At 40.7% G+C, this 20,193-nt stretch overlaps 1 protein-coding gene across 2 annotated transcripts in view; it reads right to left on the bottom strand.

Moving 5' to 3' along the window:
- roraa (RAR-related orphan receptor A, paralog a) overlaps nt 1–19,615 on the bottom strand; it is a 168,340-nt gene extending 148,725 nt beyond the window's left edge. The window contains exon 1 of one of the 2 annotated variants that reach the window (XM_070906781.1): nt 19,456–19,615. In XM_070906781.1, coding sequence (XP_070762882.1) covers nt 19,456–19,609 — 154 coding nt within the window. In that variant the 5' untranslated portion in view covers nt 19,610–19,615. The remainder of the gene's footprint in view (nt 1–19,455) is intronic. The other variant, XM_070906779.1, reaches the window with a different exon arrangement.
- Between the last annotated feature and the right edge of the window lie 578 nt (nt 19,616–20,193).

Below are 20,193 nucleotides of genomic sequence, written 5' to 3'. Positions count from 1 at the left end.
GACAGTTGGGAATCTAGCCATTACTCTTCAGGATGTCAAGGATGAAAGAGTTGGTCAAGGAGAAATTATGACATTATGATGATGCTATACAAAAACGTCAAGGGATCACCAAAATCATTAGGAACCATTCTCTGGGGACCTCGAACATACACCAAACTTAATTGCAATCCTTCCAGCAGTTGTCAAGAGTTTGGTGAACCAACAGACTGATGGACATCAGCATCCAGAAGTACCTGCCAAGACAATTGTTTCCCAAAGAAGAAATTAACTAATATAAATAGACACATGTTAGCCCTACTTGTTTTTGTGTGTATTTAAAAGTAACTTTAAAAAACTTTACATTTGTAGAAGGAAAAGTAACATGATCCAGATGGCAGAGTAACAAGCAGCCAATCAGAAAACACAGTAAAGAAAGGAATCTGATCCATTAAAATATGAAAGGATCACCCCGGATACCAATCCTGAGGATCGGCTTGGGTCATACCTATTAAGAGAAAATATACTATAAGTAATCCATTAAAATGTTACCATCTCCTGAACGTTACCAGTCAGTATATTGGAGTATTATTGCAGATTTATCTACCAAACACACATTTTAAAAGCCATTTGGCCTGGAGTGAAATGCCTGTGGAAGAGAGAAACGCTGCAGAAACTCTGGCTGAGCAGGTGTGCTCTTACGCTTGTCTTTTCTGTATAGGACATGGCAGTATGACAATATTCTGTCTACCATCCTTAGTGACACAAGACTCTGGAGCTCCCCTATAATTAACCCTGGCTGAGCTCCAGTCCAGGTAGTGCAGGAGAGAAGGCCCACTGACTGCCAGCATGTCTGGCAGACACCATCCATTCCCCAAACCTGGAGATGATCCTGCACAGGAGACACTTTGACACTCTCTACCGCATACACGGTGGACTCAGCAGAGCTCCAGCCAACAAACCCATCTGTGGAACTCATTATTAGATCACTGCTAAAGACTCAAGCAAGACCCTCCACAATGAAACTCAGTTCTGCAGATATTTCTAAGCTGAATATATTCAATATCACTCTTCCATCACCCCATTAGGTAGATCACCTTTTTTCCATATATATTCCTCTTTCATATTTTTGTATAGAAAGAAGTGATGCTACACCTACGTGTTGGTTTTCTTAGTTTAGACGGTTAATGAGTAAATGTAAATAACAGACAGCAAAAATATGCTCCTCGTAAGATGAAGAAACATTAATATGTTAAATATGTATAGCTTGTAGAGTTCCAACTACATACTGGATACTCTGGAAATATTTCCACAGCATCCAGAAGTGCTGAGCATTATTGTGCATCAGCATTTCTTAAAAGGGCCCATAAGAGCTCTAACATTCTAGGTATCATCTCAGTCGTTGTTGGATAAAGAGAATCCATAAGCCCCTCATTGTTTGCAGTTTGACCAGGTGCTTGGCACATAAAACCCCTACATTCATCTGCCAAAAACTGCTGGCTCACACACAAGACTGCAAACATCTCCTCTTGCTCACTGCTCTGAAAATATTTTTTCTCAAGAAACCGTGGAAACACAAACTGTTTATGTTCTTTCTTTTTAAAAAAGGAAGAAATTAAATAAACATTTATCTTAGCTGTGGATATAGCGTAATGGTTTTATAACAATGAAAGATTATCTTCATCCGTTTATCTGTCTTTTGTCATAATCTGTTACTCAGTTCCAGTTAATGAAATGCACATCATCACACATAAATCAAACTTATCACACATGCCATACTTTTTAAGGTTCTTGTACAAAAACAGCCCAGTGCTATGTAGTCTTTTTTTTGCTGCCTTGTGATGAATTTGAACCTGAGGTTAACCTGTTCCTTACAAAGACCAGAAATCAATTAATATTTAATTTGTCTGCAAATTAAATATTGAGAAAACAGGAGGGCTTTTCATAATGTCTCTGCAAGTTTTTTATTAGATTAATTTGAGTGTTTTTCATCAAAAGGTAACGTTACACCAAAGCTGCCACATCCCAGCCTTCCCAGTTCTGGCTGCACTTTTCTTTCAAAATGATTGATTGATGAATGGATGACTGAACAGGCCTGATGTGCAATTCAGTGTTTCTTTCATGCTGCTAACACAATCTGGTTTTAAGCATCTTAGAAGATTTCTCATATAATATTTTACATATACCATATGACCGGAATAGATAAGGTTGGTAATTCAGAAACTGACTTTTAAGTTTTTTGATCTAAAAGCTTCTCGTCTAACAAACTCTCTATCATCACTATAATTTGTTGTTACCAGACTTATTAAATACAAAACACACTTGCAGTAATTTAACATCATTACATTCGCAATTAGGAGCTGTCACTTAATAATGGACAGTGAGCAATTTCATTGATTTTCTAAGTGAATAGGATCCACTGAGCAAGTGCGACACTAATTTCTCCATACAAAGTGTATGTGAAGCAACAGATACACAAAAAGCAACATCTTGGCATGCATATCCATGCTGCTTCACACTCGCACTCAAGAAGCTCACAACGCCTGACGGTTTTGATGTACTTCACTCACCCTGATATTTCACTTGTTTAGACAACCTGCTCTGGTTTCATCATGTGAATATCAAAAATCATACAAAATAACCCTAACAGTCACATCCTGGATCCCAGACTCAGACTTGCCGTTTGAATTCTAGCCTACAAGCCCCTACAAAGAATCTTGCGCCTTCATGACAATTTAAAGTTTCATTTTAAATCCCCTTTTCTCAACTTTCTATCACATTGGTGTTCAAAGGCACACAAGGGGCCATCTGATTTGTTACTAAACAATCAAAAGCCAGCAATGATGCTTGTTAAGCTTCAACATGTTCAGCATATCCAGCTGGCAGACCATCATTACACAAAATCAGACTTGCTGGCAACATCCTCTCCAAAAGATTTAATATGATTGTCATCTCCTGATATTTAAATCCTCATATCTCCATTAAACTATTGAGAAATATCGGAAATATTAAACATAGGTAGGAGATACCAGATATATCAGTGATTGCATCTTTTGTTCTTAACATGGTTTTAAAATTAAAATTTCACTTTTTCCATTAAATACAGAGAGGTATAAATCATTTTATGGAATAGATGGTTGAACCTGGGCTGTCGTTAAGGGTCAAACAATATCCAAATGTATGACACAGGTTGAAACCACCCAGTGCTCCACAAATCAGCTGGGCACAAAATACCCTTCTGTTCCCACTGTCACCTCCTGGTACCTTCACGCTTTGTGGATATATCTGGGAGGGAGGGGGAGGCAGGGGAGAGCCAGAAACCACGGGCTGAGGCCGAGAAGCCTGGATAAATTAGCCAAACCACTTAGGTGATTTCAACTAAAATTAGCAGTGCTGCCTGTGGGCTCCATCAATTCTGAACTTGCTCAAACTCTGACAAGCATGGGGGAACTTTTTCCCCCTGGCCCCCCTATCTAGAAGCCCCCTCTGTCTGGCTCACTCTCTTTCCTCCTTACACCCTATCCTCTGCTTTCCCTCCACATTTTACTATAGAGAGCTCCAATTAGGGCTCTCACCCACTTTGCATGACCACTTCTGTACAGCCCAACATTATTATTTTTCTTTATTTTTTACCTCATTCATATCAGGCAAGGCAAGAGTAGTGTTTCAGTTTAGATAATAGTTCAATAATATAATATATTAACAGAGAGTGCCAGATTTGATGGAAAATTATAAAAATTTAACATTATTTCAATTTTAAATTACCAAAAAAATGGAGTTAGTGTTTCAAAACTGTGCTGTGACTCATTTTCAAGGTTCATACTCCAGCATCCAGCTCCATGGACACAGGTGCTCCTAGTGTCTGTTGACACACAACAATGTGGTAGCTGAGAAACCACATGATCTGAATAGGGTGGAACACAATGAGCTGAAATTTCAAAAGGCTCCTTTTGCAAAGTTGTACAAATATTAGCTCTTTTTTTGCACATGCTGTCCGTAGAGCACATTTCTCTTTTGATACTGCAGAACAATGTACATAAAATTACAGAATGATGTTGCAATCATTTGTTAGAATTAAGCATTTTGTCCTGCACATCTGATGACATATGTGCAACATTACACATACACCTGGCTCCTCTTGGCACCAGGTTTTCTCTCCTGGCCAAATTGCCGGTCTACCTAAACTGACAGGTGGCCACCCTGAAATGAAAAATTTGCAACACATTTTGCATTAAGTCAGTGTCAATTGGCTCTCTGGAAGGCAATTAAAAAAATGCTGCGGCATCACATGCTGTTTTCTAAACAGAAGTTAATGTGGAGAAACTGCAAACTTACACACACTGCACCTGAACTTTCCAAAAGCAGCAGAATCTTCTATTTAGCCACACAGAAACAGCATCCAGTCAACCGGAAACATCATGAAAACCTCATGTGTGATTTGGGGGAACATTTCTGCATCCACATATGTTTATGAAATCAACCACACAAATTTTAAGGTGATTTTTATTAGCGTAATTAATTGCTCACAGTAGTTTAAGCTGCGGGGTGAACAGCGCTTTTCATTGCTAATCAGACAGCAGCTCATCAGCACCCAGGCAGCATGCGTGCTGAAACAGAGCACAGGAGCATGAAAACCCAAACACATGTGTACGCACACACATTCACACAGCAATAAAAACGAAATGACAACATTTAAAACTATACTGCCATGACTCACTAAGACGTTCAATCAGACATGTAAACATGCATAAAATAGTGACGGATCATATTAGCTGCTTGAGTGACTGCCCGAGCCCACGGAGACATTTCATAGGAGGAAATGCACATCTCCAACCAGTCAAGCGGACTAAATTGACCTATTCCTTAATCGCTTTTAATGAAGACAATGTGAGCCCTGAGTGCCGCTGAGACCTCGAGCGCTGGCGCTGCCTGTGCGCACTGCCGCAAACTGTCTGCCACACAAACAAAGCAGAGCAGCTGATTTTTAATTCTAAATTGTGAATTCCAAATCATCTCTCCCTGAGATTACCTTTCCCCCAGCAGACTTTCTCTAATTTGTTCAATTAATGGGAATAGTGTCCCAATTAAAATGTCACATCCAAATGAATTTAATTTGAGATGAAACTGCCTGTGACAACGGGTTGGTGAGAGATCTCTGACAATGGAAATGAATAAAGCGGTTATATTAACACTCATCAATCCATTTTTGACTCACGCTTTTTCCTAATCAGGGTCGTTTTCTTTTTCATTATTTCACAAGATACCTCAAGTGTTCAGAAATAAAAGTAATGGCCGTTGCCTTGAAAAACCTAACTTGATTTATTGACATGCCCTCATTAGTTGGACTGTTTCACTAGTATAAAAAAAATACACTCAAGTGCACAGTTGACTGACTGGCTCTTGTCTCCACTCATCCTGACCTGCTAGATGACTCTGTTTTGTAAGCTCCTACCAAGAGGCAGCTCAAGAGACACCACTGAGACAAAGAGGTCAGATCAAATTAAACTATTTGATCACACCGCTGTACAACACCACAGCCAGCTGCTTTTTTTTTTTTTTCCTAGCCATTATGCAACTGCTAACATCTGTTACTTCTCCATAGACATTATGTGCAGCCTAATAAAGCTGCAACACTATATGTTGGGTTAGAGACAAGACCTTAAATGTTCATCAACACAAAGCTGGAATAAGACGGACCAGTGCAGACCATTTGAGCATTAAATGGCTAAATCAAATATCACAAGGATAAAGGTTCTAACATGCAAATTGGATGACTTTTTCAATCTCTCAGGTGAAATAACTTATTTGCTCACATGTTAAATGAATTCATTTTGCTTCAACCTCCATCTTCTACTGGGCCATGAGCGGTAAAAATGTATGCAGACAAATGTTCTCATGTCTTTTGGGAATGTCTAGCGGAGGACATTTCTCCGGGAATATGCGAACATTCTTTATTCGGCATAACAGCTCCTGCAAACCTATTGTTTTGAGTTGACAAGGTGCTCCATGGAAGCACGTCAGCTCTTATATCAAATTCGCCCATTCTGACCTTCACCCTAGTTTCAAATGGGGGAAGAAGTGGGAGGGGGGGCACACGTGAAACAGAGTGGGAGAGGGAGAGGGGTAGAGAGAGCGAAGACAGAAGTTAGAGAGAGGAGATTTCCAAGGACGACTCCAACTTCCTAATGGAGTCTCCAGAAGCTGGAGACTGGTACGCCAGTGAGGAGGAGGGCCACAGGAGCGACGGCTCCCTCCGGGGTGAAAAGACAGGGCAGTGGTCAAGGGTACCAGTAAGATAAGCAACCAGGAAACCACCATCCTCTCTTCTTACGGCAGACGCCTTTGTCATCTTACTTGGTTTGTGTATATTTCTGAGCTATGGAGGATTAACAGCCTGTAAAAAAAAGTATGCAAACTGTCAAGGGGCCCAATTTCAAACACAGCTGCTTATTTTGTCATTACAGACCTCCCAGTTCTAAGATGTGTTGAGACTACATCTCCTCAAGACGGCTGCTGGGGTCCTTCTTGTGCAGCCGGACAGTAAAAATACCTTTTCTTAAATAAAACATGAACGAGGGGGATTTAATTGTTTCCGCTGCCTTTCATGACATCATCGAGCATTTTGGCAAGCCATTACATGAACTGATACAGAATCAGATGTTGAAAAAGCATGTCGACACTAATGTAATGCAGCCTTCAGTATGTGTCCTCACCCATATTTTTAATATCCATCACACTTTCTACACTCACTTGTTCACTTACGGCCACACTATTCTTTATCAGAGGAGATGCAAAAAAAGGAAAAAAGGAAAATCTCTTTTGTCTTTCGGTATTTCTGACAGAGTGCTGAAAATGTCGCTATTGCAACACTTTCTCCATATGCCTCCAGACATCATCAAAAGACTATTTTTACTTTTTATTGGTAAATCATCAACTTTTATTTGAAAGTAAAACAAATGACAGACGTTTCAGCCCCTTGGCGCACCATCATGCGGGCAGGACAGCAAAGCCAGGCAGCCTGACGAATGCCCAGCCAAGGCAAGCTGGAGGGAAGTAAAAGACACTCCTCAAACGGGCCCGTCAGCTTTCAAAGCGGCAGCCATTAGTGAGTGCTCATCAAGCGGGAGCAGGGGTCCGTCCATTCCCCTGGTGAAGCGGAGCAAACGGTAGGCCACAATGCCTCTATGAGAGGAGGGAGGCGGAGGACTGCAGAGATGAGCCCTGGACCCAGTGGTGTTTCCGAGTGGAGTCAAGCCGCACGTCCCCGGCACACTCAATTCCCAGCCCAACTGTCACTGCTGGCACTCAATTCAGCCCCTTCAAGCACATAATCTGTGCTCGTATGGCTGTTAAACACCACACACTCCGGTCCTTCACTCATCCCGTGCCATGGTATTGTTGTGTCTGCCGTCTTTCTTTCTATTATTGAGCCATTAAAGGATTTGGATGGAGAACCATTTCTCAGCATATGGTATCTTGATCAGCGACAAGGCAACTTAGGGACAATAGATTTCTTGCACATTTAGAAACTGATTTTTTTTTTTTTTTTTTTACCAGAGGTAAATACAGGAAATATCACAAGATGTATATCTATATTCGGAGCGTGCTATAACCACCGCAATCATTTGCTCATTGGTTCACGCAGCGAGGAGCTGTGTGCAGCGCTATCGCCGGGAACAGGTGAGAGAGCTGACTGAGATTCTTGCACGTTGGAGGGAGAATCATTGCATTAATCTCAGTGAACACAGTGGGGTCTAAGGTGGCACGGTGCCATGCCGGAGATTCCCACTTACGGCCATCTCTCCCGATGACAGAGCGATAATGTCACATGGGTCCAGGTGAGCGAAAAATGGCAGCCTGCTTGATGCTCAGCCGGCTGCTTTAATTGGCTAAAACAAAGTAATTTGAGAGCGGTATGGGGGGCACGAGGGGGTAAATGATGGGACAGAAGGTCATTGCTTCTCTTTTACTCTGCTGTGTGCCATCCACCAACACTCCCAGCGTGTGCTACAGTTAATATTGAGATCTATTATACACTAGCCTTTCACCATCTGCTTCACACACTGAGAACCTGTGCTGCACACCTTGTTATTGAATTAAAAAAAAGAAAATTTGTTTTGCTACACTGTATGTCTGTTTGAGGATGTAGCAGCATTCTTTGATTCATGGGGATCATAAGACACTCAGATGTTACTGATGGTTGCTAAATCATAACAAATGATGTAATAGCATCAAAGAAGCTTTAAAAGCACAACGAGCAGAGTATTTTCTTAAAATGCCCTCAGTATCCATATGGCGCAGTCAGAGCTGGGAACAATCAAGCATGATGCCAATATGAAGAGGGCACTTTTTATTCTACACTTCAAATTACACTAGAGCTATTTTTCCAGTTAATCGATTAATTATTTTGTATATAAATGCCAGAAAGTGGCGGAAAAAGCCCCTTACACTTTTCCCAGAGCCAAAAGTGGTGTCTTCCAATTGCTTGTTTTGTCCAACCAACAGTCCAAAACCCAAAGGTATACAATTTTCAATGATAAAAAACAAACAATAACAGCAACTCCTTATATCGGAAATGTTGATAAATGACTGAATTAATCGATTATCAAATTGTTGTTGATCTATTTTCTGTCAATTGACTAATCTATTAATCACTAGGGAAGATTAGTTTTAAAGCTTAGTTATTCAAAATATGAATCCAATAAGACATGTACTACTTATGAAATACTAAAGTATCTGCAAATATCAAATACTGAATATATACTTATACTCATATATTACTTATATATTAGTAGTTAATCAAAAAACTGCAAATCTTATATACCATAACAGTGTTTCTTTAAAGTACCCAATTCTTATTTATTATCTTATTAAGTTTTTTTTTTTACTTTATTGTAGTATATTCTCCATGTTTTATCAAGACATCCAAAACTGAAAAAGTAGAAAGTGACAGAAACAACAGGTCAAAACAAAAGTGCAGTACTGCAGACATTTTCCCAATATAAAACTATGTACACAGACAGCCTTTCATTAACACTTGTGTTTCTGTGTGTGTGCATTCGGGCATGTGTGTGTGTCTCTGAGCGTGCATTCAAGCGTGTGGGTACGTGTGTGTGCGTGCGCTTGTTTGAGTGCGTTGCGATACATGATGCACCTGTGTTAAACAAATGACCCCCATGCCTGTGTGAGTTTCTCCCAGGTGTGGCTGATGCATGGATCATGTGGTGCAGAGTGCTCGGGGCCACATTGGCTCAATCGTCCTGGGATCATCTCTGAATGTGGCCCTGAATTTGCATTGAGTGAAGGAACGGTTCACCTCCTCAGCACAGCCTCCGACGCATCTGAGGTGCAGGGGAGGAGTGCGCTAGACCAACCCCCTGCAGGCAGAATCAGGTGTTATCTGTCTGACTGGGGACACCACCATCAATCTCTCCTGTCCACTTTCCTTTGCCCAGAATCAAATCAGCGCAGGGTAATACATCTGCGCTGACGACGTGCAGACAAGATAAGCAATCGAGTATGCCAAAATTCTGCCATGTTTGCCCGATGTGTGAAAGGAGTAGTGATAATGTATTTATCACTATATGCAACTGGTTTAGCCTTTCCACTATCAAAGGATACTGTGATAAAATGAGACACTGCTGTTCTAATTCTTCAACCAATTCCTCATGTTCTGCTCAGCAACAATCCAGGTGCAAAGTTGTTATAAGTCAAATAACCGCCTTTGTACACAAAATGACAATATACGGTTTGTTCAATGTTTTACCATTTAGATCTTATTGCAGGCTCTGACATTGAACGCAGCTGAGCTAACTAAAATATTGGGTCATAAATTTTTTAAAAAAAAAACAACACTGAGGAAATAAGCATGTAAGAGGTTCAGTACAAGTTAAACCGATTACACTATTATTTTATTATTAACAATTATTACCTGGTCTGCTCCTCAAGGTTCAATTTTATGCCCCATCTTATTTTCCATTTACAGGCTCACACTTCTCATATCAACAGAAAACAAAATATTTCCTCCTCCTGCTATACTGACAATACACAGATGTCCTGCGCCCTTGAAGGCCAGTGATTCAAATAGTGTAAACACTCAGTGTCTCTCATACATAAAGGACTATATTCAAGCCTGGCCTGGAACATTTTGACAAAAACCTTGCAGATTGCAGGCCTTTTTTTTTTCACTGTAAACTGTCCAGAAAATATGCCGTGACCTAAAACATTACCTCTTTTTCAACATTCATGTTTTTTCTATAATTGATCTGTAAAAAATCTAAATTGTCTTTACCTTCCCGCATTTAGACAACCCTAACTTTACTCTTACATCAATCACAAGTCTTGTTTCACTTCCCTGACTCATTCAAAATTCAGCAGTTAATGCTTTCAACTGATTCAAGCAGACAAAATAACATAGATCGAGTTCTGCTCGTTTTCGCTGGTTACCTGTTATATGAAGAATTGATCTGAAGATTTCGCCGATTACTTTTACAAGCACAGTGAGGTCTGGCCCCAAGCTATACTGCAGACCTTAAGGCCCCCTGTGAGCTAGCCTGCAGCCTTAGATTCTCCTTCTGGCTCTTGCAAATGTTTCTGTACTTGAGACAAAAGATGACCAAGTTATTGCTTTAAATGTAGGAACTTAGGAAGGACCTGGATCTTCGGCAGGCAGATTTAGCACCACCTGTCAAATCACTTGAAAATGATTTTGATCTCTTCTGGTTTTAAAAGATGTCTTTTGTCTGAATGTTGCTCTACAGTATATATCAAAAGCTCCAAAGTGAAAATAACAAGTGCACTTTCTTGTAATTAAAGTGTATTATCTGTATATTATGGGCCACTAGGCGGCAGGAAGTTAAAAAGCGACACAGCACAGGGAAAATCTGAAAGTCGACTAAAAGATGCAGGAGGGGAAGAGGGAGGTGAAAAACCTCTGTTGACACCTGGTCTGTATGATAATCTGATCTGTGTATGATGGCTCAGAGTTTGAAAGGCACTTTGTCCAATTAGAAGTGTGCAGCAAATTTCCACCTGCCCCTGACAGAGATGAAGTGGCTCTTTCAGAAGACGCTGTGGCACTGAGCCAGCAAAGAGAGCCCAAACACTGCAAGTGGAGCAAGCAGAAATTAATGAGCATCACAAGCCGCACTTGTTTAACACAAGATGACATCGAATGAATATTCCCTCAGTTAAACTGTTTCATACTACATTTCAATTACTCAAACAAATGTACAACCCCAACAAAGGCTGAATAAAAATAGTTTATAAAGAGAGGAGAAGTTGATGAAGGTTTTGTGTCAACAGTAATTCTCAAAGACTTCGATTTGTGTTGGATTTTGGCTTTTATTTACCTGCCACTCTCCCAAAGTACTGTCCGTGACCTAGCTATAACCCAAATAATGGCTAAGAACATTCAACAAAAAACACAGTTAAAAGAGAAAACTAACTCCAGTTTTGTACATCAGCATAACCTGAAACCAACAGGAGTCATTATGTGGCGAAGAAAAAGTTCTTCATAAGTTCATGGAACGTCTGTACGATATGCCACTATCAACATCAACTAAAGGCCTTCATCTTCCTATTTCTGTATGTCTATTTCTGTCTGTCACATAAAAATAGGCTTTTAACAACCCAGCATGGCGTTAATTATTGCCTCTTAAGTACTGCATTAGTAAAATAAAGCAGCAAATATTGATTGATCAGATGGTATTTGTCAGTGAACGAGAGCAGGATTCGTGTATCATACATGGTGAAGAGTGACTCTGTCTTTCAATCACTGTCAGACAGCAGCACAGCAGCAGCATCGCTGCATTGATTGAGCCCCATCGTGCCACACTCCGTCTTAACGCGCCTCCTAAAGCAATCAATCCAAAGACACGCAAGAACCAAATATTCATTAGTGACTTATTCATATTCAAAAGCTGCCTTTTGAAAGTAACAAAAGAGCAGAATTGTCCTTGACAGCCGCGTTACAATGATTCTATGGCATACTGTGTGAGGCATGAACAATTGTGATCATCTTCTATTATTTCATGAGTAAAGAGTTGTGTTCACTATTGTTGTCTGCCAGATGAGGAAATGTGTATTAACAACTAGTTTATCTAACAAAGATTATAGTGTTAGGATCCATCAGAATCAGACAAAACGTTACATTATCAAACATGATTTGATTTCACAAATATTCAAGCCAGAATACGCCACTCAGATTTGTTTATAACGACACAGAGGTCAGTAAAAAATATCTACATTTGGACAACACACAGACTAGTGTGAGATGTTTAAATAAGAAGAAGCTAATAGTTTCATACAGAGTGATTCAACATGATTAATACTTATGGGTATTGTTTAACTACTCCAGCCCATTGGCCCTCTGTAACTCGTAAAATACAAAAAAAAATAGAGAGATGGGCTGCGATGTTAATAATTAGTTGGTTCTGCGCTCAAAAAAATTCTGTCCAACCTCACCAGATTTTAATCAAAGGCTGAAAATAGTAGCTGATTGTAATCGGCACTCAGAAGTCACCAGGGGTGTTTGAAGAGCCCGTCAAGCCTGAGAGTGGAGCTAATTCGATTAAGTGGTGGCAGTACCTGGAGGGGACGGATCTGTATCTCTCCCTTTTTTATTTATGAGATTAAGTCGCGCTTGTTATTCCAATATAAATAATCAAGCCAACAGAAATGACACTGATTTTCGAGTTGTTTTATCTCCCTTGTCTCCAAAAGTTTTTTGTTTATTTCAGGTGACAAATAAACTTTGTAGAGTCAATACTCCAGCAGTACCGATGTAACGAAAATTACGGCGGAGGATGTGATATGCGTGCTTTATTACCGTACCCCAAGTGATAGAACCAAAGGAAAATCAAAGTATAGGCAGTAGAAAAAAAAATCTGTTCTATTATTTATAATATTTGCAAAATTTGAAGATGGATTTGGGGAAAAAAACAGCAACATCACGTGTGGTGAAATAATGATGCAGAGACTAACAAAAAGCAAAAGCCCACATTCTCCAGACTGACGTGTATGAAACAAGACCAATAGTTTCAGCAATTCCTGAGACCACCTTCTCTTGTCTAGACTACTCTAGTTATATTTTATACATGCTGAGAATACATAAGTGCAGACATTGTTAAGTTATATTATTATAACTCTAACCAAAGGAAAAAGCACATAGATTCTTCTGCCTTGCTACTGTTTTCATCTATGCCAGATATGCAACACATATTTCCATTTTCATCTTAGCCTGATGTCGTAGTCCACCACTCAACAGAGTCCTTAAAAGCTGCTGTGAGGACCATTTAGCCTACAGAAAGCAAGATAAATAACGGTTAAGAGGCTCTCGAGGTGTGCTGTTTGAATAACATACTTTAGATTTTACAACGTTACCTCTTCCTGTTTTTAAAGCGCATAACGTCTGGGAGAACCTCCGCGGCCGGGAGATCATCCTGATTTTTTTCTCTCAAGTGTTCAACACATGTCAGCGCTCTGCAGCCTGCATGAAGCGGTAAAAGAAAATATATTTTCTGAGTGTGCAGACACTCAACGGCGTTACATTCACATATCACTTGACACACATGACATGAACGTATATGTCCAGTGTGATTCTGTTCAAAGGCACAGGAATGATGGTTTCAGAGATACTGCTGGTCAAAGTTCCTGACTGAGCGCTGGGGTTTTCAGTGCGAGGAGCTTACCTACCTGCTCTGGAGCTTTGCACCCTCCACACTGGTAGAGACGTGAAAGGCTTGGCCCTAGATGTGACATGAGAATTCCTCTGAGTGATCCTTTAGACCCCTCTCACCACCTCTTTCCCTCTAGGCCTCTTCTAAAGGGGCCCATTTCATATCAGAGAGGCACAGAGCAGCACAGAGCCAAGCGGCACCAGTACTTAGGTCACAGTGTACCACATTAAATTTAGACTCCTTTAACGCCCTCCAATAATGCATCTGGAGTATTTCCGGTCATTACTATTCAGACTTTTCTATCTAAGATACAAACTTCTGTAAATGGGCCATAGATCTGAGTTATCATTCACCACTGGAGATTTCACATCAAATCTGGTGTCTGTCACCAGTTGAAACTTCCGCGCCAGCCCCAGTTAAGCCACTGGTGATTCAAACTCCAAAATAAATTGTCCCGCAAGAATTAAAACTTTCAGATTTGGTCTAGGGTAAGTTTGACATTTCCAAACTTTTTTTAATTAATATAGCCTATTAGGGCTTGATTTGCATTGCCTACGTTATAGACCCGATATGTGTAAAAACTGCAGCTACACCATTTGTGGAATGTATTCTTGTAATGGTGTTTTAGTTTGTCAGACCCTGTCACTTTTTGCATCTACACTTTGTATCCTCAGCCAGCACCAATTAACAACTTGTACAACCATTGCACACAGCAAAAAAAATCCTATACTGATTGAAAGCACATGGACTCAAATAAGTTGAACCTTCACAAACCGAGTTTTCTGCATCATATTAGGTGCCACAGAACACAGATGATGGAAATTTGTACACAATTTATATAAATGCATGTAGATTTCAGCACAGTGAACTTTGAAGCTGTTGGCCCAGATGCTCAGACTTATAGAGAGAATCATGGGTCAAGTGTTGAACTCAGGCAATGGTAACAGCCTGCCCTGCTAACAGCTAGAAATGTCAGTGTGTAAATTTTCACTGGCTGGGGAGGACCAACAGTGTGTCTACAAAGCAGTTTCCTGCAATAAAATCCACAGGAGGCCTTTCATGCAGCTTCCTTCGTACCAAATACAGAAAACGCTCCACTCTACCTCATCACGGGTTATTGCATGATTTGTAAGTCCTTCATATCTTCCTATCCTTAATTGCTCCAATGATAATTTTGAAACAAATCTGAAATCCTGAGTGCCCCCTAGACACTACACTGATACACCAAACTAAACCCGAGTGGTTAACCGCCTGACCAAAACAGTGGCAGAGCTTCCTTTCAGCCTTGCAGTCTCGCAAGCAGAGTTATTTAAACATAAAAAGCACCAAAACTATTTAGTTAAAAAGGTCCCATGAAATGCATTTATGAGTGTCATTTTCTCGCAAAGTTTGACCTGTTTCCTCACACAGCAGGATGTTTAGGCACAACTTCAAATCAGGAGGGACTTTAAAAGTCCATTTGGATCTGTATTACTCTAGCTAATGCTAGTTAGCTTTATCACAAAGGTAGACTTGCAGATTGTACTGCATACGATGGAGAACTTAGTTGGGAAGCTCTAAAATCAAAGATCACGTTTTATCGGACAGAATTTTTATGCACACAATGCATCAGCAAAATTACTTTTGAAACTTTCCAGGAAAATAATTGATTTATAATACAAAAATATCCAAAAACCAAATTTTTCACATATGACGACAGATAAACAATAGGAAAAAGGGACAAGGGATTATTAATTTCACAGAACCTAAAAAGTGATGAGCAATTTACAACACTAAGTAGGACGATTTGAGCCAAAACAATATTTCATTATTTTAAACATTTTGTAACTCATTGTTTTGAACTGGCGGTGAGAACGAATGAGCCTCACACCTGATATGACAAAATCTCAATCAGTGCACATTTAACTACTAATCCTGATGTCATGTCGATATTCACCGGCACATCCCCCTTAGATAAACCTGCAGCCGCACAACTGTAATTTGACCTTCGAAGCTCATAACAACAGAAGACCTATTTTTTCCCCAAAGGTAGTGGTGCCAAAGTCTAAACTAAGAGCAGATGTCACCGTCTACGGAACAGCTCAGTGTACAGTCGAAGAATTACTGTTTATCTTTTTCAGTTAAACTGGCTGAGGTTTTATACTGTTGGTCTGAGCAGAACAAACTCAGCTTTGACTTCAAATAGGCTGATACATTTAACAATAGTAACTGTCTGACAGGTACCAATAAAAGAGTCCACGATATTATCACCTCACCCACACTTAAGAATTGAAAACGCAGGAGGACTGTAACTCGATATTATGTTATAGGCAGCCAGCCAGAAGAAAAGAGACACCTAATGGAGTTCCTCTCCCGGATCTGTCCGAGCTGAAGGCTCAGCTATAAGCCTATACCTGTATCTTCATGCTCTCCAGCGGGCACAGAGCCCTAATTCATTGAATTTGAGAATGCCACAGCCTCAATAATGTTGCTGTCCACTCCAGTGGCGTGCAAGCCCCATGCCAACTCCCGGCTTTCTGAGATTTTTGTGTAAAACCTTTTTTTAAAAGCCTGCGTCCCTGCACCTCATCCGTCTTGTGTCAACAACTAAATAAATGCTGCCACTCCAGCCGAGAGCTCTCATTTTGCTGCCCAAAAATGAAACTGCTGGACGAAAGTCTGGTTACGTGTTCATTAAGAGAAGACTGAATATTTTTATACTCTGCCTTTTTAGTTGGGATCGGCTACTAAAACTGCAGTGTCAGTGTAAGATTGGCTTCCCACAATGAAACCAACATGGCTACATTTGTTTTATTTTGAGAAAATGGTAACAAAGACTTGTGATGGGATAACCTACAAATGGTGTGACACAATAGGTTGAAAACTGGTATTTATAATGAAAAGATCAGAGGACATTTAATCTAGACATGACACTGAGGCAAACTAATAAGCAGGACGCACATCGAAACTACACCTGGTGACAACTTTCACAGTGTTTGCCTTTAATGAGTAGTTATCCGCCTCTTTCTCCCTATCGAAGGATAATTATTATCGTTGTCACTGTAAGTGACAATAACAAACATTTCAGCATATGAAGACAAGCACAGTGGGCAGTGTCATTCAATGAAGTCTACTACTACACGCACATGTACTGTTTACACACTTTCAACACTCAAACCGGCTCATGTTAACGAAGGATCCAGGACACCAGAGCTCTTATTGGATCTGCGGCTTCAAAGCTTCCCCGTGCAATTGCGAGGTTTCAAGCCTCTGCAGAGACCATGACCTTACATAACCACGCCATTAATATTGATTGTTTCCAAATTCACGAACTGAGGGATCTTGCGATATGAAAATAACACCCCTTTCTTCTTTCCAGTAATGATATCCACAGCCCTCCAAGGCCTGTTCTCTGACCCACTCAAGTCTTACAGCAGAGCTTCTGCTGAAGTAAGCCCTTTCTACTTAAAAGGTATTAGCACTCAGGGTTAAAACAGTAAACGCTCTGCATGCAGGATAAGAAATGTGCATCCTCAGAAAGTCTAATACAGCTGGTGTAAAGAGGGGAAACTGCGCTCGAGCAAGTGTCTGCCGCCTTTCAGATGTTGATTTCTGTGGCTGGCCTGAAAAACCAGAGTCTGAGCACAGAACTGTAATCCTAAAAAAATGTCTTACAAGTCTGTAAAACTACCGTGCGCCATAAACATCTTTTATTGTTTTATTTTTTGAGTAATTCTGCACTGAGCTGTGCCATCGCAATAAACTAATAGAACACTTTTACATCAATGCTTTACTAAGTAAAGCAATTAAGGCGCAATTTCTTTATGAAAGCAAACGTTCCTGCATGGTGAAGCTTTATTACATTCATTCATAATCTGCTTTGTTCAGTTCAGTGTCTTTCAAAACAACTGTTGCAGTCCAACATTTTTTAAGAGTATAGGCGAGATGTCAGACCACAACAGTTTGCCGTTACTGTATGTAACTGTACATCAAAGCTACAGATGGCAACTTAATGATTCTGAAAGATAAGAAATGAATTGCCTGTTGTTACCACAGCCTTCTGAAAATTGAGCAGGCGTCTGCCTTTATGGCACATTTGAGATTTGAACAACACAGTGAAACATAAATTAATTTAGGCAAATGCTGACTTACAATAAGTTTTTAAAAAAGTTCTCAAAACTTTTCTCTCAGCCTTCTACAGCTAATGCTCCCTTACAATCATTCTTATTCTTTGCAAAATGGTCAAAATACCGTTTCAGAGCTGGGAAACTCCTTTAAAGCTGCAGAGGTTGTCCCACTGAACATGCGTTTTTTTTTTTTTGTTTTGTTTTTTTCACCCATTCAGCATTACATAACAGACCGAAGGCGTTCTTTTTCCTGTCTTTCTCTTTTCCCAGACGCACTTTAATCCTGTGCATAAAAAGGGTGGGGTGAATATGGGTCAGCAGGTTAGGAGTGTCTCAAAGTCAGACTTGCGAAAAAAGAAATCAATCCACGAAGTCTCCCAACTACCTGTCTTTGCCCCGCTATTACATAAGTGCTCCGGCTGTGCCAACCCACAAAGTCACACAGTTTCCCTTCAGTGGCATATCAATACCGGCTGAAGTGCACTGATTTCCTGTAATTAAACAACCGTGGTGATCACGGGGAGTGTGTGAGCTCTTGTATGAAGTGAAAAGATCTGCGGTGGTGATTTCTGCTCTCAGTTGCGCGCCTCTGTTTATGGCTAAACCTGTTACATAACCAGCTTACATTCCACATTCACCATATCACACTCTAAATATACCCTTGCGCACAGGAAGAGTGCGCACACACACACGGTGGGGGGGAAAAAACACACCGTGAAATGAATTAATTGTCACAAATACACCGTCCGCCTCACTGTCATGTACACACAGCAACTCTGCTCTGTCAAGAATCAGCAGAGAAATCAGGCTTTCTTTGAACTTGGCTGAGCCCCGGTTAGCAGCGTAGTGGAGACAGCCGAGAGGGGGTGTGGTTAAATACTGTCTGTACTGTACAACATGGACGGGACGTGGTGGATAAATCATGTAAAATGAACTAGTCCTCAGCAGCAATGCAGACAGGCTTGTGACGGGCTAATTGATAATCCAGGCCTGTTTAGTTTTTGCTGTCTGGTCATGTGGAGGTTTAGTCGCAGAAGGCGTGCGGCGCCTTCATGCTTGCAGTGTTGGAGAGCTGGCGTTAAACAAATTCCAGCTGCTGGGGCGTCTTTTTTTTTTGCACACAGGAATAGCCTAAAATCTGTTAGCTGGAGAAGTAAGAAAAATAATAATAATATATATATATATATATCCAGCCAGACGGCGCTGCGTGCTGTATCAGGAACAGTGGAGGGCACGTCCGCACAAAAGCAGAATGGGACTGATCGATAAACTAGCCCACAGTCTACCAAAAGTTCACTTTTGACACTTTGACAATATCGCGTCTGAGCCGACAGGTCGGCCTGTTTGGGCACCACGAGAAGCTCCTGGTGGTCAATTTGAAGTTGCTGGGTAATTGATTTATCTTGCAGCCTGAGTAAATGTGACATCTGTGATCGTATCACCCCCCCTATGATTTGAGCTGTCAGTGGAGCCTGAACACGAGCAACACACACCGAGGCATTAATTACAAACGAACGGGCAAAAAGCCGCGGTGGTACTAAATAAAAAGCCCTGTCCCCGTGGTTGGCTGGATTTAGACACAGTGCAGTTATTTATGGGGGAGCGATTTAATTCATTTTGAAGTTTGATTTAAAAAAAAATCCCTCGATCGGTCTTTATTTCTCACGCAGTCAAAAGCGAAATAGTCCGCTTACCTCTGTTGGTGCTTGAGCAGGTCTGCCTTCGAACCGGGGCTGGATGGTCCGCTTTCCGGAGCGTCTCCAGGTTTACCGGGGTTTCCCTGACCGGGGTAGCCGGCTCCGAGGCGCTGTTGCCCGGGTCGCTCGCTGGATCTGGAGGGGACTCCATGTTGAATTTCAGATTCACTGTTTAACTACCGCTAGTGCTTCAAACTAATTCTATGCGATCTGCGAGCTCCGACACTACGCCTTGCTATCTAATTTAGACTAGAAGTAAGAAATGAGAAATGCGAGTGTGTCTGGAGGTGGGTGTGTAGGTTTGATTGTCCACTAGCAGCGCTAGTGAGAGCTCCAGTCATGCAAACTGAAAAGGGAGAGGTTGTCAATAGCCGAAGAATAGATGTAGGCCTGAAAGTAATCCATGCTGATCGACCCTGCGCAGTTTTGCATTGGAAAGGAAATATTTTATTAGTCTAACCTGGTTCAGCAGTTTTCTAAGCTACATCTAGACATATGTACCATCTCACTTACAAGTTGTGTTATAATAATAATTGTGATAATACTACCTATATTTTGCTGCTGAATTTGAAACTGAAAACTGGCCAAAATGGTCTAAATACATCGTAATGACATCTCATGATCTAAACCATTTTATTCGGATATTAAACTGAGAAAAACCGGAAACGTAATTTGTATGAAAACTGCAGCTCTTGTGGTTGTTATTTTGCTGAAAATGGCTTTCAGCTAAATATG

This window comes from Enoplosus armatus, chromosome 6, assembly GCF_043641665.1.
Source record: "Enoplosus armatus isolate fEnoArm2 chromosome 6, fEnoArm2.hap1, whole genome shotgun sequence".
NCBI classification, from domain to species: Eukaryota; Metazoa; Chordata; class Actinopteri; order Centrarchiformes; family Enoplosidae; genus Enoplosus; species Enoplosus armatus.
This window is presented reverse-complemented; position numbering and strand designations above follow the sequence as displayed.